Source organism: Simochromis diagramma, unplaced genomic scaffold (genome assembly GCF_900408965.1).
Source record: "Simochromis diagramma unplaced genomic scaffold, fSimDia1.1 OVJJ01000669.1, whole genome shotgun sequence".
NCBI lineage: Eukaryota > Metazoa > Chordata > Actinopteri > Cichliformes > Cichlidae > Simochromis > Simochromis diagramma.
Genome location: NW_024387458.1, coordinates 152,938 through 177,359, shown reverse-complemented (window position 1 = coordinate 177,359; position 24,422 = coordinate 152,938). Strand labels below are relative to the sequence as shown.

Here is a 24,422-nt window from a genome sequence, read left to right as displayed (position 1 = left end):
TGCTGAGAGGTCACAGATTGCATCAACCTCTCAGTCAGGCATGGATTAGAAAGCCGGGCCCAAACAGATCAGTTAGATTGGCCTGCTTAATAACATCAGTGATGATGAGTCTTACAAGGTACCAGCAGGTCAGCGCTCCATTCAGGCCAGCTTTGGTTATGTAAAGCAGAATTTCAGCCGTGCAGCAGGATTATATGAGCGTGCTGTTGTTTACAGAGAACTATTAAAACTGAGCCACAAACAAGGCCTGCAGTGGAGGCGAGCTCCGGGCCTCAGAGGGAGGATGCACAGACTGAACAAATGGCTGATCCATTTCAGGAGTGCAGTGTAAGAAAGCTGAGACAAAGACAGAAGAGGAAGAGAAATATGTGATGGAGCAGAGACGGAGAACTTTGATGGAAGGAAGCAGGAAGTAGATGAGACCGTAAACCTGCCCGAGTCCAGAAACGAGTCTGAACCCGAGCAGCAGGGCTGTCGAGCATCAGGCCGTGTTTAGCTACTGTTATGTGCATGTTTCACATTATTACTGTTTGCAGCAGCAGCACATATTCAGAGCTGCACTGAGCTGGAATCGAAGCTTGAGCCCGAGGCAGGAAGATTATTGGCTCGGGCCTCGCATGCACTATAAATACTGCCATTCAGCTCACACGGCGGCACATTCGTGCACTCCACGGGTGACGAACACACACATCCGTATGCAACACACGACTCGCCCAATCACATCTTCACTCTAATTAAACTCATTATCCTGCAGAAGAATCAAAGCATAGAGTCCAGCGTGAAATAGAAAGACAGCGCGCGAGTATCGATCCACAGCGATGACATAATGCTCCGCAGTCCAATAATAAAGCAGCATGTGGGACGGCACAGCGGTGAAATCATTCCGGCGTTTCATTCATGCTTTGTGATTGTCTCACATCCCACCACACGAACATGACGAGTCTTCACGTTCACAGGAAGTTACAGTAAATCTGTTTTTATGTGTTTCTCCCTTTTTATTACCAACTCCTGATGAAAAATTTAAAGATTTTTCTTGGTTACTTTTCTTCCGTTTTTGTTGTTGTCCCGTCTCTTGGCTGCCTGAATTCTCGTCTTCTTGACTCGCGGCTTTGGTGGAAATTTAATTCAACTTTAAACAAAATGTCAACAAACACCTGCGTGTGTTTTAATTCACTATAACCTGAAGTCATGAAGAGAAAGACGTACAATTCAATAACATCTCAACTACGTTTATTATTTATTTTCACAGTGACCCAGAGGTTTTCATCATAACAGCGTCATATTGAAATAATCTTCTTTTATATTAGGAACAGCTGTCTGCAGATTAAGGTGTAGTTTAACTACATGTACATGAAAACACCATCAGCTGTGAGCCCTCCGCTCTCCTCACAGACGAATCTGAGGAAATGATTTGATTGGCTAAAAGATGTCATGTGGGATGAGTTAGAACGCACGTCACTGGTGTGTGACCATTGTAGAAACAACACAAACACGTGTACGAGCGAACTTGAGCAAAACAAAAATCTAGAAAAACAATCTAGTTATAGCTCCGAGTCCATATAGAGCTGCGTCCAGACCCAGATCTGGACCAAGGTCCACCTATTGGGGACCCTGACCTGACTGACTTTAGACCTGGAGAGGGGAAGTCCAGGCCTCGAGGGCCGGTGTCCTGCAGCTAGGCTGTCGTTATCGCATGACCAAAAGAAAGACGACTGCAGTGATGCCAAACGTGACTCTGGTGTTCAGCAGCCACCATCCTTTTAGTCATGCAGAAGAGTTCATTTAAATCACTTTAATATTCCAAACTGATAATGTAGCCTAGCTAAGCCAGCTGGTCAACGTCGTCGCTATCAGAGTGAAACTAAGTACTTCATATAAACTTTTTGTTGCTGTCAGACAGCAGTGAGCGAATAAAAACTGCTGGTTTGACGTATGGAGTCACCGCTGTTGTTTAACTCGTGCAGAGCCGCCTTTTGTCCGTCTGTTCTCCATCTGATCGATTGTTTTGATCCTCTGATGTTCCCTTTCAGGCTGCCGTGCGAGCGGCTGCAGCCAGAAAAACACTTCCTGTTAGTTTGAACAAGTTTGTGGCAGCAAACTTCACAGTGACCCTGAAGGACAATTCAGAAGCAGGAATGTCGACCTTCTCAGATTAGCTGAGCTCTCAGCATCCACTGACAAAACCTTCCTGTTGCTGGGAATAAAAGCATATCGAGCGCTCGGCGAGGCTCTCCGCGACGAGAGAAAAGGCCGGAAACTGAGCAGGGACAAAAAAAGGAGGCAGAGGAGCGCTGCAGCAATTTAAAACATAATGAAGGAGAGTCGAGACGGGCTGAAGTGGTCAAGAAAGAACTGCGCTCACACTGAATAGAGACAAATTACATTCCCAGAATCCTCAGACCTTCATAATTCTCCGTTTTTAATGCATGAAGATGTTTTCTGGAGAGAATGACGCGACCTTTACAGAAACTAAAGTGCTTTCAGTTTTTCCATCATGGTGAGTGAGGCGCTGCCGAGGCTCAGAGAACGTTTTACACGGCAGTAAAACAAACAGACACCTGCAGACACGACTCAGGGCGTGAAAGTTGAACCTAAATGTCTTTGTGTTCATGTCAGAGACCACAAAGCTTTCTAATGCAGGTCCGTGGGACAAATGCTTCTGAGTCACCAGTGCAAAAAACCTGCAACATTAGTGAAATGCAGAGCTTTTATCTCGTTAGCCTGTTTGCTAATACATGTTTTAAAGGACACATAGATGTTTTATAGTTTATAGTTTATACGACAGGAACAGGAAATATGTAACAGGAAGTGAGCAGAGGAGGCGGTTGACTTTCAGGAAGTCGTGTTGCTTAAGTCATGAGTCGGCGCTGACTGTAGCTTGGCTAACATCACGTGCCAACGATGCACCGAAATGTAAACTGAAGCTCCGCCCAGAACATAAAGCTGGCGCTTTTTGCACATTAAAGCTAATGGCTAGTCGTTACTCCTGCTGCACGAGTAACACACGTGAAACAAATATCTTATTTGTTATGTGTCTTTATTTATGAGTTCTTTTTAAGAAAATATGCCAGTGCAGCTTAAAACATCGACGAACGCCCTCTGATGGAGAAACTGTGCGTCGTCAGTGCTAACATGAAGGGTGTCTCTTCACTTTCTTGCTGTTTAAATGTTGACACTAGCTCAACGACGAGCCCGCCGGGCTCTTGTTAGTAACCCTGAAATGATGTTTGCTCGCAGACATACATTTACACGTTGAATTGCTTTATAACAGCTATAAATGTATATAAATATAAGTGTCACATGACTGCAGTAATGATGGAGGAATTGGGGATGGATGGCGAATCGGCTCCTACATCTTCATCTCTGCGGTTGGGTTCTGTCTCTGCTTCACCGCCTCTCCATCACACCCTTCCCCCACCTCTGAAGTCTCCTGAGGTGGAGGCGTCAGCTCCGGGGCGCCGCCGCTCGACCCGGGAGGGCTCCATGAGGTCGTCTGGGTCACGTGACTGTCGAAACAGAGAAAAAGCAGCTTGTTCAGCGTTATCGATCGCCTGAAACTGACTCCTCCTACAGGAGCTGTTTTGTGAAGTGAAAACTACGAAGTGTCTTCTGGCAGCAAAATGAGATTTAAAGTTTGACTAATGTGAACTTCCTGTTTCACAGCGAGCTCTGCAGGTACGCCGTAACTCCTCTGAAACCTTACAGTGACTCAAATTCAAAACATCTACAGTGAAGTGATTGTAGGTAAATACAGTCACATTGTTATTTCCATTTACTTCCAGGATCCGTATTATTAACTGAAACCGATCAGCGTCAGTATCATCTTTGTGCTCTGATGTTCAGATCATTACAGACTGTACTCTGTAATTATCCCATAAATCCAGAGTTGGACGGCTGAATTTTCAGGGACTGTGGGGAATCTTTATCCAGCGCCTCGTTCTGTTAATCCCATCTGAAAGAGGCTTACAGCAGATCCATCGTTATCATCCAGCGTTATAGTCCTGGATATAGTTTTGGACATAATGTGATATTTGAATATTTGAACTTGTAATTACAAGCCCAACAACACAATCCCTGTATGAGGTTATTCAGCCCATGAAGGTGTGAAAACACTCTTACTTGATGTAGTATTTCACTCCATCTGCAGTGTAAGCTTCCTCCCAGCCATAGGGAAGACCTGCAGGGGAAAATGAAATCTTATTTAGAGCTCGTCATGTTTAATGTTTGTTCTTTCTGGACGTGGGTGAGATCGTGTGTAGTTCCACTTTATCCCGACGTAACGAGGCCAGCAGCTCACAAACACACAAATATCAAGTTTCTATTCAGCTTGAGAAGCTCCGCTGCTCCATAAACCCATCACCCCGAGACTCCACACTGATCTCTGCTCTCACCATATGGACAAGGAGACAATAAGTCGCTTCACCTTGTTTCAGAGACCAAAACAGGTTTCAAATGCTGTCCAGAGGACATCAGAGCAGAAACTGACACCAAACGTCTCGTTCAGAGTGGAGGGTCTGTGGTGATTCACGTATTACTGATGTGTTTGGCTGGCTTACTGACATTCCCCTGTCCTCCTTCTGTCCATATCCGGCTATCCGTCCTCAACACGTGTCTCACTTTTTCACTATTTGCTACATTTGCAATATTCTGTTCAGCCAGCTGGAGGATAAAGTGACTGTAATCGTACCTTTGCAGATATATTATTACTCCATCTATCTTCTCATCCTCACTAATGTGCACAAGCGCTGGTTATTGATTCAGCAGTGACCTCTCAATAAATAAATAAATGATGACAATGTAGAAATGCCAAAAGCTGCAGTTCCTCTAATGTCCACTGGAGGCTCCAAACATGAGTCAGTCCTCAGAGACAGATGTAACACTCATGATGTCCCGGAGTCTGTTCTGAGATGAACATTTCCACAATTGTCGTCACCTTGGTTCCTAAAACCTGGACGTGACCACGAAGATGTTTCTCACTGTTTAATTACTTACCAATTAGAACTTTTCACAGCTTCACTGCAGCTGATTGGTGTTTAAGTTCATCTCTTCCATTCAAGCTGTGACTGGAGCAGCATGCTAGCAATCAGTGCAATCACATGGAAGTTGTTGCCAATCAGTTGGGGAATACTGGGGAATATCAGTGGTTGCCAGGAGCTCCCTGATCAATCTGTAGACCTGTGAGACTTGAGCAACAATTTTCCCACCAACTGCCATCAAACTCCAGCAACCACTCGCAATCAGCCAGGAAATACAGATTTTTCTCCCACGACCGGAGGTCACCAGACGGTTGCAGACTGGTCTCTAGACCTGTGTGACTGAGGCTTCACTCACTCGATCTTACAGGATTGTCACACATCCAAAACGGCAGATATGTTAACATCACGTAATCCTCAAGAGGACCAGAAATCTTTTTGCAACCATAGCTAGCGTCATCTGGTGGCCTTCAGATGGAAGACAGTTTTCCTCCTTTCAGAACAATGTTCCTGTACACACTGCAGCTAGCAGGCAGTGCTTGCCCCTGTCCACATCACCATGTGCAAACAGGCTACAGTTCTCTAAAAAGGCCCAAACTCTAACCTTAACCACCATCAATTAGTCCCGTGTGTGCGACGTCTGTGCAAACGAGTGTGGTGTCTCGTCTGTATGACGCCGTCAGGTATGAACGAGCACTCTTACGACTACACAGGAACGCGCTGAAAGACGACATTTGCAGGATAATCCTCCCAACCCCAGAGGACGAGCTTGAAAATGCTGATGGGGAAACACTTGTTTTACAGCCTGCGGTCACCACAAACGTCGGGCTGCAGCATCCCATAATAAACAGAATGTCCGTGTTATTGTTTCATATAAAACAAACGCACATTTTCCCTCGTTGGCCTCACAGACACGAATTAGAGGACACAGGTGTCGTTACTGGATGTAATAAAACGTTCCCACAGAGCTGTGTCAGCCTGTTTCTGCCTCTGTGCTTCCTCTGCAGGCCATCACATAATCACAATAACCTGCATGCGTGTGCACGGAGACGGCTCAGCGCCGGAACAGACACCTGACCTGCGGTTTCACCCTGGCGGCCTGAGCGCTGCAGGGAGGCCCGTGAGACGGGAGGCAGGAAGGGCAACATCGACGAGGGACTGAGCAGCTCCTGGAAACAAACGCTCTGCAGTCGCAGTTCCATGTTTTTATGCTCGACCTCCACACGACCTCAGTAAAAACACGCAGACAGGAAGTGAGAGCGCATGACTGCTGCAGGAGGAGATAATCATGTTTTTATCATGCAGCCGAGTGTGTGTGTGTGCAGCTGACTCAGAGCGTGCGCATCCATGTGGGTTGCGGTGGGAACTCGGTACAATCATGAAGTTCGTCAAAGCTAAAGCCCTACGTTTAAGAATAAAAACTAAAAAGATTTTTAAAAACTGGGAGCGCGCTCCTGACTCATCCACTGAAAACACAGAATTCCCGTCTAAAGCATTTTGGGATGGACGCAGGATCCGCTCCCACATCTTTGTGACTGCAGTTGGGTTCTGTCTCTGCTCTGCTGCTGCTCCATCACGCCCTTCCTCTGCCAATTTGAAGCATCGAGGGTTCCTGGAGCTGGCTCGAGAACCCGGTTTGGAAAGTCTGACGGGATCAAAGTCCCGCTGAACTCAGACAAAGTCAACGTGGAAAGTCTGACCACAAGAAGGAGGAGACAGACGTGTGTGGAAGCTGTTTTAGCCTTATGTTTCTTGAACTTTGGGTGACTTGAAGATTGAGGATAAAATGGTTAAAAGACATCAAACAGTTAAAACTTTGGTGTCTGTTAAGGCCCGAAAAGAGAATATACACCACAGGAAGACCTGCAGGAACCCTGGAAGTGAAAATGATCATTCATTACACACTCCGTGGGAACAGTTCCCTTTCACTGAGCCATGCTGCTGGTGAGGTTATTCATTTTTAACGTCCACAGCAAAGTTCAGCAGGGTCATTCAGACTATGCTGGGTCCATGTGGCGGTGGATGCCATCGCCACGGTTAACCATCCAGTCTTTAATGATGACGAGGTTTAAAGCTACAGCGCATTGCCTTCTGAGTGCACGATGGATCTCTAACGCTACACTTCTGAAGCTTTGGACAGATCCATTTCAAACACGCCAACAACTTCTGCAGCTGACCAATCACACGAGCCGAAGATGAAGTAAGGAATGACCAGCTTCCCTGCAGATCTCTCCTGCTCCAGTTCAGGAGTAACGTCTATAAAAAGCTTCCCGTGTACCTTCGTGGCGTATTAGGTTCAGAGAACCCCGATCTGGGATTTATTGAATATCCCGTGTCCTCCTGATCCCACCTGTGTGAGCGCCTGTGAGGATGACGTCACACAGACAGGAAGCTGAGGCGGTGCAGGCCGAGACTTGGTCAGACACACAGAGTAACTTCACACAGATGCATTTTGGGAGGCGAGCTGAATGAACACAAGAGTAAGCCATAGGAGGCGTTGTTGTCATGGTAACAGGGTCTGAGTCGTCACAAACGAGGAATGAATGAAGCCGACGAGCCTGCTGATTGTTTCTCAGGCAGGGAGCGTGTGTGTGTGTGTGCCAGGTTTACACAGCTTTGTGAGGACGCCGCTACACTTATAGGGACCAAATGCAGGCATGTTTGAGACTCACAGTGTGGTTTTAGTGGCAGGGTTGCAGTTGGGTTATGGTTAGGGTTAGGGCGAGGGTTAGCGTAAGCGGCTAGGGAAAGCATTATGTCCCCACAAATGCATGAAAACAAGTGTGTGTGTGTGAGATCTGATCCTGAAGGTCTGCGGTTTGTCTCCGGTGGTCAGATCCTCTGGAGCGATAAAACTGAACGAGAGCCAGCGGTCTGATTTTAAAGCCAAGCAGGTTTCCAGGCAACCAGCGGTGTGATAAAGATGAGCTACAGGTGAGCGTGATGAAGCTCCGGATCAGACTGACCTACTTTCTCTGCTGATTATCTCTAACAGGACGTCTGTGTCCCGAGCCGTGGCCGTTAATTATGTAACAGCGCCCACGCGCTGATGGAGGGAAATTAGGTGACTGTGTCACAAACCTGCTGAATGCAAACCAAACAGCTTTCTCCAGCAAATACACAGAGCCCAAAGAAGGACTCCATCACATATATAAATCTCAGTCAAAGCAGCAAGAAATAAGTTCCAGTTAACGGTTGTAGCTGCCACCGCCTCTGAGACCAGCACAAAGTAAAAATAAAGTTTTGGGGTTTTTCTGTTTTTTTCAGCAGCTCCACATTTAAAAGATATGATATTTTCTGTGAATTGACACAGAATTCCTGCTGCCTGAGGTAAATACAGGCCATTTACCATATTATAGTATTGTCAGATTATTATGATATATATATATATATGTGTATATATATATATATATATATATATATATATTGTAGATCAGCGTCGGGGGGGGTGCCCGTGATCAGGTACCCTGCTGGGGTAATAAGCTGGCCAAAGGAGGAGATAGAAGCCACTGACATAAAGACAAGAAAGCTCCTTACCATGCATGGAGGGTTTCACCCCAAGTCCAGCACCCTGAGGCTGTACGCTAAGCGGAAGGAAGGGGGCCGGGGACTGGTGAGTGTCAGCACCACAGTCCAGGATGAGACAACGAACATCCAAGAATACATTGGGAAGATGGCCCCAACTGACCGAGTGCTCAGTGAATACCTCAGGCAGCAGAAACCCAAGAAAGAGGAGGGAGACGAGGAACCATCATGGACGGACAGGCCCCTGCACGGTATGTACCACCGGCAGATAGAGGAGGTGGCTGATATCCAGAAATCCTACCAGTGGCTGGACAAAGCTGGACTGAAAGACAGCACAGAGGCACTAATCATGGCAGCACAAGAACAAGCTCTGAGTACAAGATCCATAGAGGCTGGGGTCTATCACACCAGGCAAGACCCCAGGTGCAGGCTGTGTAAAGATGCCCCAGAGACAATCCAGGACATAACAGCAGGGTGCAAGATGCTAGCAGGCAAGGCATACATGGAACGCCATAACCAAGTGGCCGGCATAGTGTACAGGAACATCTGTGCCGAGTATAACCTGGAAGTCCCGAGGTCAAAATGGGAGATGCCCCCAAGGGTGGTGGAGAATGACCGAGCTAAGATCCTGTGGGACTTCCAGATACAGACGGACAAAATGGTGGTGGCTAACCAACCGGACATAGTGGTGGTAGACAAACAGAAGAAGACGGCCGTAGTGATCGATGTAGCGGTTCCGAATGACAGCAATATCAGGAAGAAGGAACACGAGAAGCTGGAGAAATACCAAGGGCTCAGAGAAGAGCTCGAGAGGATGTGGAGGGTGAAGGTAACGGTGGTCCCCGTGGTAATCGGAGCACTAGGTGCGGTGACTCCCAAGCTAGGCGAGTGGCTCCAGCAGATCCCGGGAATAACATCGGAGATCTCTGTCCAGAAGAGCGCAGTCCTGGGAACAGCTAAGATACTGCGCAGGACCCTCAAGCTCCCAGGCCTCTGGTAGAGGACCCGAGCTTGAAGGATAAACCGCCCGCAGGGGCGTGCTGGGTGTTTTTTTTTTTTTTATATATATATACACATATATATACAGTGGGGCAAAAAAGTATTTAGTCAGCCACCGATTGTGCAAGTTCCCCCACTTAAAATGATGACAGAGGTCAGTAATTTGCACCAGAGGTACACTTCAACTGTGAGAGACAGAATGTGAAAAAAAAAAAAAAATCCATGAATTCACATGGTAGGATTTGTAAAGAATTTATTCGTAAATTAGGGTGGAAAATAAGTATTTGGTCACCGCAAACAAGGAAAATCTCTGGCTCTCACAGACCTGTAACGTCTTCTGTAAGAAGCTTTTCTGTCCCCCACTCGTTACCTGTATGAATGGCACCTGTTTGAACTCATCATCTGTATAAAAGACACCTGTCCACAGCCTCAAACAGTCAGACTCCAAACTCCGCCATGGCCAAGACCAAAGAGCTTTCGAAGGACACCAGGAAAAGTATTGTAGACCTGCACCAGACTGGGAAGAGTGAATCTACAATAGGCAAGCAGCTTGGTGTGAAAAAATCAACTGTGGGAGCAATCATCAGAAAATGGAAGACATACAAGACCACTGATAATCTCCCTCGATCTGGGGCTCCACGCAAGATCTCATCCCGTGGGGTCAAAATGATCATGAGAACGGTGAGCAAAGATCCCAGAACCACACGGGGGGACCTGGTGAATGACCTGCAGAGAGCTGGGACCAAAGTAACAAAGGTCACCATCAGTAACACACTACAACAGCAGGGAATCAAATCCCGCAGTGCCAGACGTGTTCCGCTGCTGAAGCCAGTGCATGTCCAGGCCCGTCTGAAGTTTGCCAGAGAGCACATGGATGATACAGCAGAGGATTGGGAGAATGTCATGTGGTCAGATGAAACCAAAGTAGAACTTTTTGGTATAAACTCAACTCGTCGTGTTTGGAGGAAGAAGAATACTGAGTTCCATCCCAAGAACACCATACCTACTGTGAAGCATGGGGGTGGAAACATCATGCTATGGGGCTGTTTTTCTGCCAAGGGGACAGGACGACTGATCCGTGTTAAGGACAGAATGAATGGGGCCATGTATCGTGAGATTTTGAGCCAAAACCTCCTTCCATCAGTGAGAACTTTGAAGATGAAACGAGGCTGGGTCTTCCAACATGACAATGATCCAAAACACACCGCCCGGGCAACAAAGGAGTGGCTCCGTAAGAAGCATTTGAAAGTCCTGGAGTGGCCTAGCCAGTCTCCAGACCTCAACCCCATAGAAAATCTGTGGCGGGAGTTGAAAGTCTGTGTTGCTCGGCGACAGCCCCAAAACATCACTGCTCTCGAGAAGATCTGCATGGAGGAATGGGCCAAAATACCAGCTACTGTGTGTGCAAACCTGGTAAAGACCTATAGTAAACGTTTGACCTCTGTTATTGCCAACAAAGGTTATGTTACAAAGTATTGAGTTGTATTTTTGTTATTGACCAAATACTTATTTTCCACCCTGATTTACGAATAAATTCTTTACAAATCCTACCATGTGGATTCATGGATTTTTTTTCCACATTCTGTCTCTCACAGTTGAAGTGTACCTCTGGTGCAAATTACTGACCTCTGTCATCATTTTAGGTGGGGGAACTTGCACAATCGGTGGCTGACTAAATACTTTTTTGCCCCACTGTATCACTGACTTTCAGCTTGTTGTGTTTGTGGATATATGACTGACTTTAATTATTAAACATTCGCACATAAATAAGTGACGTCATATTCAGTACTTTTGACAGTTCACTCTTCGGCCGCTCCATCTTATTAGGGAAATTCCACATACATAAATGTAAATTTCAAAACTCAACCCCATCATTTAATTTGTTTTTTGATTGAAATTGAATATTACTTAAACTCTCTTAAATTAACTTCCAATAAAAAAGGTTTATCATTGATTGAAATTCATTCAGAAATGTTTAACGAATGAGCTGTCACAACTTTCAAGTACAAAGTTGTTATGAAGTCTGTCACATTCCCCCCCCCCCTTTTTTTTCTTTTCTTATCCTTTATTTATTTATCCTTCTTATTTCATTGTACTGTATACTGTACTCTTATTTGCCTTACATGTCTACTGTACAAACTGAACTGGAATGACTAACTGTTCGCTTTATAAGTTCAATAAAGTTTGGAAAAAAAACCCCTCTTCGGCCGCTCCCTTCTGCCGTATTTTGCGACAAAATTCTCCACACCCACCGCCGCGCTATGAATTGTGGGATATATGGGACCACGAAGCGTGCACCGGACCACGCTTGATATTTGGGGAAATCGACGGCGCATTTGGAGTATGCATTTGAAGTACACTTCGAATTGGGACAGCTGTCGTCGCGTGGCGGTGACGTAACCGCACTTGAAATGTGTACTTCAAGCGTGCAGACCCTGAATTGGGACACAGCCTCTGTGTATTTGCTGGAAACGGTATTCACACCTTGCTTTTCTCTGAACTACCAGAATTTAATCTTCCTACTGAGCTGTGTCCTGGCTCTGTGTATTTGCTGGGGTTAAGAACTATACAACTAAACAAAGGCTTGTGTATTTTCTGGAAATACCTCAGCGCTTTCCCTGAACTGTTAGTTTGTTTGTTACAGAGCTGTGTGAATCTCCCAGCTCGGTGTGTTTGCTGGAAACGCTTTAAAAACCCACACACTCCACCCACTTCAGTTTCTCACCTCCGTGTATTTCCTGAATACCTGTCATTCTCCTGGGCACCACAGCGTACCTGAGGCTTCTCCTTCCTTCTCTGCGAGTATCACCTGGAAACACCTTTGGGAACTACATCCTTGTTCCCCTGACAAACACTTCCTGGTGGTGCATTCAAGGACGCTTGGAGAGTTACCTGACAGAGTGTGTTCTGTGTTCGTTTCCTCCAAATAGACTCACTGAATCAAAGCCCTCGTGTCATTTGAGTCTCTTAGTCTTTGATTTTTTATGTATTTGTGATCATTTTGAGTCTCCTCTGGTCTTTCTGTCCCTCTGTGGTTTACTGCGTCAGCGTGGTGGCTGGCCTAGTGAAGATGATGTGATGCTATTGAAATGCATCCAAGATGAAGAAGAATTCAAATGTTGTTGGAAATATTTGAGATAATGGAAGCACAAAATATTCAACAACAGTTCGGTCGTTTTCAGAGATTTTAATGTGGGATTTTTTAAACATCTTTTACCCTTAATCTAAAACTTCTGTCAGTCTTTACGTCTCAGACAATTTCACATGAAAAATTATTCCTTTTTAAAAATCTCAGTCGCAGCCCAGCTGTTCAGAGAAAAGTCACGACCGTACGGTTGAGAGCGGCTGATCCTTTTCCCCAGAGAACGCCGCGGGATCTGCAGCTTGTTCCGAAAACACAAACAGCAAAACCTCCAAACACCATCGAAGCCCCTGAAGGCCTCTTTAATCCCAGAGTTCCCGTTTTAACGCGACCTTCGTCCTTCCTGACATGGCGTTCGCGTGCGGGGCGGCGTGCAGGTTTCTCCTCCTGTACTGTTCGATGATGCTTCGCTGGCTAATCTACTGCACAAACACGAGTGTTCAGCCACTCAGACACTAAACACTGAGCTATGAGACAGAAACTACAGTAAGTTATCTAAGCTGTGTGAGCTCGCTCGTGGCGGAGCGGCAGCTACTGCACATGGCAACCTTATGATACTGTAATGTGTAAGTTTACATTGTTTATACTGTTTGTTAAATGAAGATATTTATTGAGACAGAGGCAGGGCAGGAGTCAAAGGACTACATGAATGTTTTATCCACCCACCAGGTTAATCGTGAGTTCTGGTGCCATTATAACAGGAAATGATGGAAAGATAAGAAATAACGTCTAACTGACCAATAACAAAGCTGCTGTGTGTCTGCATGCCGCCTGTATTTAATGGATAGACCAATATGAACTTTGCATCATCATCATCATACAGTGATTATTAACATCTACATGTTTAAAAAAACATTTATTATACATTTTAATTCTGTGGATTTTCGTATTCGTCCACCTGAAAATGTGACGTCACGTTGAACCTGCATCGGCTGTTAATTAACGTTCACGTTTCTTTTATGCGTTAAAATTTTGTGAAGAATCTGAAAAAGCGCCGCAGAGCCGACCTTTAAATGTTGGTTTTTGAAATTCTGGGCTTTTATTCGGATGTTCCTCAGCACTAATTAGCTGATAATGCTAACATTGAGGGCTGAAAATGGTTGCAAACATAAATTAGCACTTTGACAAAGAAAAGTAATGATATTTAAATAAAGCTGAGTTCTATTACGAATATGAACAATATGAAAACTTTCTCTTCAGGCAATTAACAACAACTGATTGTGAATATGGAGCTGCGGGTTTTGGTGCCGTTTCTCTCATCGATGGCCAAACTTGAAAACATTCATGTAGCCGCTCAGCTTCACAGACGCCTTCATTGAGTGAGTTAACCTGCACCAAACTCTCTCCTGTCGTGTTTCCAGGTGAAACACCTGACCCGTCCTGCAGCGAACGCAGGTTAAAACGCTGGAATAAAGCTGCTGTTCTGTGTGCAGATGCTTTCATGCAGAGTTCTGACATGGCGAGTCCTTCAGCAGGAGCTGAGGAGGTGTTGGGGAGAGAGCGGTGGGGATCACGGCTGGATGCTGAAGTCCGGCCGACATCTCGACGACTTTGTTCTCCAACAGTCGGGTCGTCTAGAAGCTCAGCACTGAAACAGGGAGGACAGTCGCTCACAGCGGCGGGTCGGCGGGATTGTTTGTTTCGGCTTCATGCGGGGCGGCACACACAGACAGGAAGAGCAGGAGGAGGAGGACATGCAGACCGGCGTGCGTGGAGCTGAGATCACTTACAGTCGACATCCAGGATGGCTCTGACAGTCCGAGTGAGCTCCTGCGCCTCCTGGGCGAGTGTGGCCGCCGTCCACGGGCTTTTCTTGTAGCGGGCAGCGAGACCTTGAGACGACGCCCCGACTTTGACGTCTCCGGAGCTGCAAACAGAGACAAGGATGAGTCAGAGGTGAAGTAACACAACGATCACTAACTCGGTCTGAGAGGACCTTGGTGGAGGTCGTCTGCAGCTGCAGAGCTCACAGAGGTCCTTTCATAACAAAATCTCAGGACAGAAAGCCCAGAGAGTGTCCCAAACAGACGACGAAGCCTCGGCAGGTCGTCCTCGCTGAGAGCACTGTGTTGCTTCAGGCTTCAAATACTTGGTTCGTTGAGTCGAGGGTGAAATGATTGGTTGTGTGATTGGCTGATCAGAGTCCCAGCATGGACTAAAACACAAACCAGCTGCTACCTTCTTCTTTTTCTCCGGCTTATTTCAGGTTTTATTCTGATATTTACTCTGATTTTCTAAGAAAACTCACTGACAGTAGATAAAAAAAACAAACTCAGTTTTCCTTCAATGCAAAAAGTTTTGATTGTAAAAGAAAAGATTAAACTTCACAAGCTGCAGGTTGTTTTCTCCCTGAGATCGCTGATCATGAGGAACTGACAGATCTGACCAGACAAAAGAAGCTGCACGGGCTTTGTATTAAATACATTTCAGGTATTTTCATTATTTTCTGGCACATTTAGGATTTCAGCTGAAAGCAGGACATCCATCCATCCCAACTGTTTCGTTGCTCATACCGAGGCTACTAGCTTGTAGGTGGCTCTCAGCCCTACTTTACCATTAGCTTCTTTTGAACGTCCATGTCAGCTGTGTGAAGGTGATTCAAGCGCCTCATCTGGTTTGTTGTTACGGACGTTTCCATGGTGTTTCCTCCCGTTTAGCGAATGTTCTCTTTACTGACAGCGAGGAGCTTCCACACTAACAGCGTGTTAGCATGTAGTTGTAAGTGTGTGACTTTTTACCTGCACTGCTGTGTGTGTGCTCAATATCAGACGTACGTGAGGCTGACCGAGTGGTGACCAATCAGGACCGATTCTGGTCCCAGTCGGTTGATCGGTGCACTCTTCAAACCCTGCAGACGCTGCGTGGACCAAACCGTCAGGTCACTTCCTGCCGTCTCACAGCGCTCTACTATCCTCCCCCCAGTATGAACCTGCTCCTCCATCCTCAGGGACATTTCTTTCTGTCAGTACTGTGGCGCTGATGACTAACGACCTTAATAAGACTGATATTCATGATTCAGAAAGCCACTGAGTCGGCATCAATGAGCCTTTATTTCTGACTCAAACCTCACGCCTGCGTCTCTGAACGCACTCACAGAGGCGCCGGCTGACATTTTAGCTGCCTGGTGGCCCAGAAACAACCAGACAGGTGAATAAAAGGAAAGGCAGGGCCCGGTGGTGGGGGTCCCATGGTTATGAAAGACGAGTGGAGGTGTCCCACTGACCTGGACTGAAATAAAAGGAAGCAGGCAGGAGGTGTCCGAGCTGATAACCTGACCGAGTGACCCGATTCACTGAATCAGAGTTACACAAGCAGCCAGAAGGAGCCGAGGAAACCACGATGAGGAGGTGATAAGAGGAAAACAGAGAGAGGAGGCAGGAGAAATCGAATAAACACTGAAGAAGAAGAAGAAGAAGAAGAAGAAGAAGAAGAAGAAGAAGAAGAAGAAGAAGAAGAAGAAGAGCTGGGGGGTTAAATTAACGCTGAGAGGAAAAGAAAAGGAAAGATGACAGTAATAAAGGGCACAAGGAAAGATGAAAGACAGCAAAGAAGGAAAGATAGAAAGAGAAATGGAACAAAAAAAATTAGAAAGACAAAGGAAAGACAAAGACTTAAGGAAAGTCAGAAATAAGGAAAATGGAAAGGAAGGAAAGATGGAGACTGATGGATGGAAATAAGGAGTGAGAGGAGGAGAAATCTGCAGAAAGAAAGGTTGTGAGGAAGGAGAGTTAAAATAGAAAAGACACGTACAAGATGAAAAAGGAAAGAACAAAAAAAATAGAGGAAAAGGAAGGATAAAAGAATGGAAAGGATAATATGAGGAAGGAGAGAGGAAACAAGGATGAGAGTTAGAAAAATGAGGAAATTAGATCAGGAAGTGCTGTAACGTGTGACCTACTCGTCTTTGTTGGTGTCTTTGTGGAAGTTGATCAGATGATTGTTGATAACGAGCACAGAGTGACCTCACACACGCTCCTCATTTCATAACGCCGCCATCTCACCGCCGCTCACTGCGGGCGACCATTAACAGGAAGTAACTGCTGTCCTACCTGCACTGAAGTGGGTCAAGCTGGACCGCTGAGTGTGAGAGTGTGTGTGTGTGTGAGTGTGTGCGTGTGTGAGAGAGAGTGTGTGTGTGTGTGTGTAACCTGGGCTAATGGGCTATGCTCTCAGCTGGATCATTACGTGACAGACTGAGGTGTTGGGGTCGCAGTCACAGTCTATTCACACACACACACACACACACACACACGCACACAGTAACCTGTAAACACACATTATTACATATACTGTGCACACACACGTGAGCTGTCCTGACGGGTCAAACTGAGCCGTGTGTTTGAAACTTGGTGAACTCAAGTTTCTCTTTCCACTGAACCACCCTGTTCAGGTAAGGACACACACACACACACACACACACAAACACACACACTGATGTAAATTCACACACACAGTATAATGAAACATACAGATGAAGGCTGCTTGTTTCTATAGCGACCGCTTTACCACACACTCACACTGAGCAGATTGACTCGTTAGGACGGCCACCGCGTCGCTAACAAACAGCAGGCTCTCAATTATCATCGAACACACAGGTTTGTGATTCAGCTGTCTTTGTGGGCACCCTGAGGACCACAATAATAATAATAATGATAATAATGATAATAATAATGATGATGATGCACTCTCAGGCTCTGTATAAGCCCATCTCAAGCAATGACAGCAGAAAGTCAATAAGGTTCAGCGACTTTAATGTCAAAATAACCGATGAGAGAAACCAGGTGAGCAGAGGAAGTGATCAGCTGGTTGCTGGTCGTGGCTGATGGTTTGTCCTTAATGGACTTTCCAGGATGTGGTTGCCAAGGTAACCCTCTAACCTATTTAACATCTCCTCATATGTCTGTCAACAGCTTCTTAATCGCTCGCCACCTGTTAACTTCACATTGCCATTGACTCGTTGTCACTGACTCTCTGTGCTCTGGTCAGCACGTCACTGCAAACCTGCTGCACATTTACAGCATTACAGTTAGTGCTGCACATACTGCAGTACATTAACATACACTACTCTTTTACCCATAGAGTTTACTGCAGTACTTTTGCTATAGTAAATTTACTCAATACTAACAGTGAAGTCCTTTATCACAGTGAGGACCTCACAAGGTGAAATATTTACAATGGTTCTCACAAGGATATATTTACAAGAACACACACACACACACACACTCTACCTGTAGCTCTTTGGGGGGCCGTGACTTTCGAGTAGGAACTCCTGAACATTCTGCAGAAACAAACGAACAAAAAAGAAGGTTGTTTGTTTTCTTCTTTGTCTTTTATTTTGTTTTCCAGCTGCACCAAAAACTTATTTCATAAACAGAAATAATCCTGCTGAAAACATCTTTTCATGTAAAACGTCTCCTCGGTATGAGAGTTATCTGAAGGCCATTATTTTCTCTGTCGACAGTCAACACTGATGAAAGGATCTGATTTCAAACCCACAGCAGCAGCGAGCGCATCTCTTACTTCTCACTCTGTGATCTCCACTCAAACTCATCTGCTTTTAAAGATGACCTTTGCCATTTGGGCCAATGGGAGTCTTTCCCCTACAAACAATGACTGTGAATGAAATTATTTTTGAAAGTGTGGCTGTATCGTGATGTCTGAAAGCTGAAAAGTTTTACCTCCACAAAGCTCAGCAGTTTTCCCGTTGACATCTCGAAACCCTTTTTGGCCGCCTCGCTCTTCCGCAGCTGACACTCCAGGACGGCCGCTCTCTTCTTCAGCTCGTCCGACTCCTCCTGAGATCAAAAACATTCAGGTTCTGGACATTTATGATCTTCGTCTCCTCGCGTTTCCAGCTCCATATTTTTAATGCTAAACCCTAATGGAGTTTATTTATCTCGCGTTGGCCTGCGCTCATCCTCTGCATGTCTCTTTGCTCTGATTGGTCGACTTCTGGAAGTCCGTCGAGTACCATCTTTTCCGAAGTGACCCGTGCACCGGACAGCCTGATGGGAATAGAGGACTGATTCCATCTGGGGTCACGTCTTGTGCACTTCCTGTTTCACATCTCGTCCTTTAAAGAAAGTAGTCCTTACTTCCTGCCCACAGTTTTTCCCACTGTGATTACCTGCTGAGCTACCCCCCTCGGGTGTCACCGCTTCCTCCCTGTCTATTTAAATACTTTTGCATCAAGCTTCTCTTCAGTAAAACAAAAAGCTCATTTTTGGCTCCTGTTTCTGCTTTAACTGTAACTGGCTGTTACACGTCCAACCTTTTCAGTTCCCTTTCTCAGCGCTTTTTAAAACTATCATAAATATGTTAAATTAAAAGCAGTGGAGCCGGCGACCCTGAAACAGGTCATTTAACTGTAAATTAGTGTTCGATGAACTGGTTCACGGAGACTAAAGCAGACACCACAAACACAGACAGGAGCCAAAGAGGCCAAACATCTTACAAAAGTCTCATTTCCTGTGCTTGTCTTTGGTGCGTGACCAGTAAAAGCTGTTAATGAAAAGGAGGAGTGTCTGCATGCAGTCGTGCTCTGGCGTTTGGACAAAAGCTCTTTGTTTCCAGTGTGAGCACTTTTGTTTCTTTCTGCAGACTTTTGTTTTGTGCCGATGGCTCAGAGAAACAACGCTGAGCGGATTTCTGCAAAGCCTACGTCAGAGAGGGAAGCAGCTCTGTCACCAAATACACCTGACCCACATTCAGGCCTGAAGACGAAACCAGGACCTGGAGCAGCAATAACCCGGCACCAAAAAGCCTGTATTTTTAATATTCCCCCTTCATTGTTCCCGTGTTGAGAGACAGAAGCCCAGGCTGCAAACATGCTGCACTAAAGTAATAGAAAAACCATTACATGACAGAAAGGTTGCTGTTTTTTCACTATCATCATAGAAATGTTTGATTTTACGATGACTCAGCGACGATCTTTGTGGTCTTGGGTCAATGGGTTTGCTTGGTGGCTGGTTGGACGGTGCAGTCAGCTGCCTTCCTGCTTCCTCATCCTTCCAGTTTTATAAATGTGCCACATAACTGAAGCTGAAAATGGTTTCACACATAATCTTAGCTGACCGGGACTCTGCGGTAATCGTCAGAGAGCAGCTCTGCTCGGTGCCTACCGTGAACTGATCCATGTGGTGTGAGTCACCTTGTTGGCTGGTGCCTGGTGCTCCATCCTCTGAGTCTTCAGCTCTGCGATCTCAGCCTCCAGCAGGTGGATCACCTCCTCATAGTCCATCTCCATCCCTCTGGCCTGCTTCTGGGCTGCCTCAGCCAGCTGGATTCGAGTCCTCAGAGCTCGGCTCTCCTCCGCGCTGTGTTTCACTTCCTGTCAGAAAGAGTGGAGGAAGAGGAGAGGGGGAGGATGGGGTAGAAGGAGAACCTGAGGGATTACTCAGTAGACTTTCAGTGGTGCTTTCAGGCCCTGCTCAGTGCTTTTGAGAGGCCTCCCAGGTGGTCGTGCCATGATTTGGGATTCGTGGTGTCAGGATGAGTTAGTGTGATGAGGCTCTTTGCTGTGGCCTCGGGGACGTTTCTCTGAATCAGCAGGCTGTGCAGTCGAGTCCCAGCAGGCCTGTCAGCGCTCAGCATACCTCTGTCTGTGATAAGGTTACCTACGGTTGGAGAGCAGCGTTATCATCAAAACAATAAAACAAACCTCCGTCTGGTGACAAAGATCGATCAAACTGTTGATGAACGCTCATGGCACTAAACCTTTATCTTGATTTTTACCAGCAGCTGACACCATGAATTGATCAGGAAAATGTGAAAGAGGTGAGCAAGGAATTTCTCACTGACATTAACCCCATCGTTAGAAATAATGCAGGTTTGAAGCACGTAATCATCGGCTTCACTTTGAGATCTGTAGGCTACAGCCAAGATCCAAAAGCCATGAAATCCAAGTAAACTAGCAGTGAACAGGAGAACGATGGAAACTCCGAAACAGGAAAGACTCCTTAGAAAGTCAGACTAAAGGACCAGATGAAGTCGAGACAAAATGAGGAGCGGAAAAATGGTTTTCAGTGTCTTTAAACTGACTTTAATGTGCACTCATTTTTATAAAACTAGGTTAAAATAAACCTCTAATCATTTAAAACAACACTGACACTTATAAACGTTCCATAAATGCAGTTTATGAGATGCTAATTCATTTTATTTATTTCACATCAACAGTCGGCTCAGGGCGCACTTTATTGTAAGCTAAAACCCCTATAGTAACACAGATAATCAGACAACCCCTGTGAGCAAGCACTTTGGCGACAGTGGGAAGGAAAAACTCCCTTTGAACAGGAAGAAACCTCCTGCAGAACCAGGCAGGAAAGCAGTCCTACATATTTGTGCATGAACTGCACTGAAGAACGTTTCCTGATCAAGGTCCCTCACAGTGTTACCAGAGGCCGATGACCATGCCCTCCAGATTGAGCAGAATCTACCAGCCGTCAGCATCAGTAGACGTCATCCTCTGAGGACCATGAATGCCATTATAACATTTCATGGCGGTGCATTGACCAGGTGATATTTCAGTGAGCACTGCAGTCGCTGTTAAGACTCAGACGTCTCTGTGCAGTCACACCGTCAGCATGAATAATGCTTGAGCTAAAAATAAAACGACAGGTCATCGTCGCTTTTTGGCAGGTTGTTGTTGTTGGTGGAGTTTTTCTCGGAATGAGCTCTTATTGTTTGATTGTGTGATTTAAGAGCGCGGCCGGGCCCGACTGACTGGCTGGCGCTCTCTTACGTAACAATGCTGGAACAAAAACAAGACACAGAGCTTACTTCATGTCCTCGTCTCACTCCTGGCTCATTATTTTTCAAAACGTCAGCACTGTGCCCGATCTGAACTCTGTTTGCAGAGCAGCATGTCAGCGTCACTCTGAGCTGGTGAAAGGTGTGTGTTTAAAATGCTGCTGGTCCACAGAGCCCAGCCTTGTTCACTTTGACCTGACTGAATGTGGCTTTGTGGTTTTTGCAGAGTTCAGATTTTACTCCTGTGTCAAACAGAGTGTGAACAACAGCCGTGTAACAATGAGTCACCGATGTGTCTAAACCTGTTAGTTTCTCTACAGAATCAAAGCACAACAAATGCTGTCTCAATTTTAGTCATATTTCAGTTGCAGCTGGCAGCTTTTCATTCACAGTGAAGCCCAAACTCTTCGCCCACTTATCCACCTCCTGCAGCCATAGCTGGACTGGCCATCGGCCCACCGGGCATTTGCTCGGTGATTTGATTTTTTGTTTTTATGGGCCGATGATTTTTTATTTTATTTTATTTTTTTATGACAGTATAAACAGTGAAAGGTGGTGTATTGGCCAGATGCTGGCAGATGTGTAAAAATAACTCAGTTGTTTGGTGGTGGCTGTGGCGGAGCTTCCACTGAGGCCAGCAGGTGGATGAGGGGAAGGGGAGGCAGGAGGAGCAGAGCCCCGAGGCGGTGAACTGAACTCCAGGTAAGAAGTTATGAGCTGCAGTCTATCTGGGTCAGATATAAACCAAGTTTAGTTTATTTTCGTTGTGCTGACTTTTTACAGTCAGTTACAATAACTCGTACTGCGTGCTAGCTAGCATGACGGAGTTTCTATACAGCTGGGTGGTGCTATGATGTTACTGATAGTGAACTTTATTTTATTCATAAGTTAGTAGAGTTGCCAACCGTCCCGTAAAAAGACGGAATCGTCTCGTATTCAGAGAAAATATTACACATTTCGTTTTGAGGTGAAAAGGAACACAGTTTGTCCCAGACTTCAGCTACAATGAAAAAGACACAAAGCTGGAGTTATTCTGTCGTTATGCTGCACAGCTGCCTCTTCTTCTCTCATCCTCTCCCCTCTCTCTCCTGTTTCTACTTCAGTCATGAAACTGATCAATGATCAGCTGATCGGCTTTTCTCTCTTGTTTGTTTATCGCCCACTTTGCGCCAGAAAGAGGAAACCAGCGGATGTCACGCTAAACAACAGCAGCACGTTTAAGCTTGATCAGCTGTTGTTAGAATTTATTTAATATTAATTTCTAGTATCAGCTGATGTTGGCTGGAGCCACAGCTGTAAAGCTGCTGGTCATGATGTCGGTTTGGATATGTGGTGAGAGGGAAACATGAAGATGAAACCAGGAGATGTCCTTACTGAATCATCAGAGCTGAACAGGTGATGGAGAAACAGGTTTACCTTTTAGGTGACATGGATGAGTTGAAGTTATGAACTGTTTCTGAGAGACAAATAACACCAGGATCCTTTTCTAAGTAGCTGACAGCTGGTGACTGTGCAGGGGCGGGTCTAGCAAAGTGTTGCCAGGGGGGCAGGTAGGGCATTAACAGGGAGAGGGGGGCACAAAAACATACTTTTATTTCTTATTCTCATTTAAAATTTCTCGCTTTTATTAAATAATTATCTGAATCTTACAACCAAAGGTTTTATCTGATGTACAACATATAGAAATCATACATATACCAACAAGACTGTACATCACTGTCACCACAGCGTTTGCTTTCATTCAAAGGCTTTATGGTTTTTCCTGTAATACCTGGTGGGCCAGTCTCTAGTCAAAATGCCCGGGCCGATTTTTTGTCCCAGTCCAGCCCTGCCTGCAGCTCTAAGAGCGAGATACGAGTAAGAGCTCACAGACCAGCTAAAGCACATCATTTCCTGCCCCAAGGCCAGCTGGACAAACACCACACCAACGAGGCACCCGAGAGGAACCCTGGTCAGACACCCAAACCACCTCCACTGACTGAAGTCCCAGAAATTCAAGCTACACCCTTCAGAGGAAGCTTGTATGTCACTGCTCTCAGCTTGTTGCTATAGGTGCAGAGTGCGCAGGCATCACCCCAACACTCGCCCGGGAAACCCCGAGACACTTAACCATTGCCAGAGTGGGCACTCCACCTCTTCATGCTGACCACCGTGGCCTCAGACTTGGATGAAAACCATGAGAAATTTGGAGCTCCATGTTCGATAAAGCAAACAGGAGCACGTCACAACTCAAGCTATGCAGATGAATAAAAGCACTACAGGCCAGAGGGAAATATGTGCTGGCATACGGGCCCAGCTGGGCTTTGACCCCATGTGATCTTTGATGCAGAGGGAGAGCCAGTCTGTAGCGTGGAGGTTATGTAACTCTCAGGGCAGTGAAACAGACACCAGCAATAATTAGACACTCATAACTGGAAGCAACCACTCCCAGTACAGTTGGCACACTGGCAGCCAATAACCTGTAACCCTGCAGCGCTGAAATAAACATCACACGGTAAACTGATCTTTGGTGGCACTAACAGATCAGAGTGAACACTGAGTTTTGTCACAACACTCAGTGCAACACGAACCAGGAAAGAAACACTGCAAGATTTCACCGAGGAGCATGCAAAACACCACGGGGGCCCAAAACTCCCCCTCATGTAAAGATACTCATGCAGGCAAAAAAGAAATATATTTATCTGCTATAATGAGAACAAATTGTCTGAAACTGAGGGTTTACTGAGCTCTGAGTGCCTGAGATCACACACGCACACACACACACACACACACACACACACACACACACACACACACACACACACACACACACATCGAGGCAAAGAGGAAGCAGACTGGGGAGAATTTGGCAGCTCTCATCCTCCTGCTGCGACATCATATGCAGTGGAAGCTAACAGAACACACATGGAGTAAATGCAATGATTTATGAACAAGATTCTGAAATGCTGGACACACACACACTCACACACACACACACACACACACACTCACACACACACACACACACGCACACACACATAGTGTGTGTCATCCAT

General features: G+C 45.9%; 1 protein-coding gene across 4 annotated transcripts in view; it reads right to left on the bottom strand.

Moving 5' to 3' along the window:
- Window positions 1-3,018: 3,018 nt before the first annotated feature.
- stxbp4 (syntaxin binding protein 4) overlaps window positions 3,019-24,422 on the bottom strand; it is a 57,564-nt gene continuing 36,160 nt past the window's right edge. For 2 of the 4 annotated variants that reach the window (XM_040014228.1, XM_040014230.1), the window contains exons 17-21: window positions 19,790-19,969; window positions 18,318-18,434; window positions 17,868-17,917; window positions 14,370-14,506; window positions 12,670-14,227 (exon numbers count right to left, since the gene is read on the bottom strand). In XM_040014228.1, coding sequence (XP_039870162.1) covers window positions 14,214-14,227; window positions 14,370-14,506; window positions 17,868-17,917; window positions 18,318-18,434; window positions 19,790-19,969 — 498 coding nt within the window. In that variant the 3' untranslated portion in view covers window positions 12,670-14,213. Of the gene's footprint in view, window positions 3,507-4,119; window positions 4,178-12,669; window positions 14,228-14,369; window positions 14,507-17,867; window positions 17,918-18,317; window positions 18,435-19,789; window positions 19,970-24,422 lie in introns of those variants that run through there. The other 2 variants (XM_040014231.1, XM_040014229.1) reach the window with 2 other exon arrangements.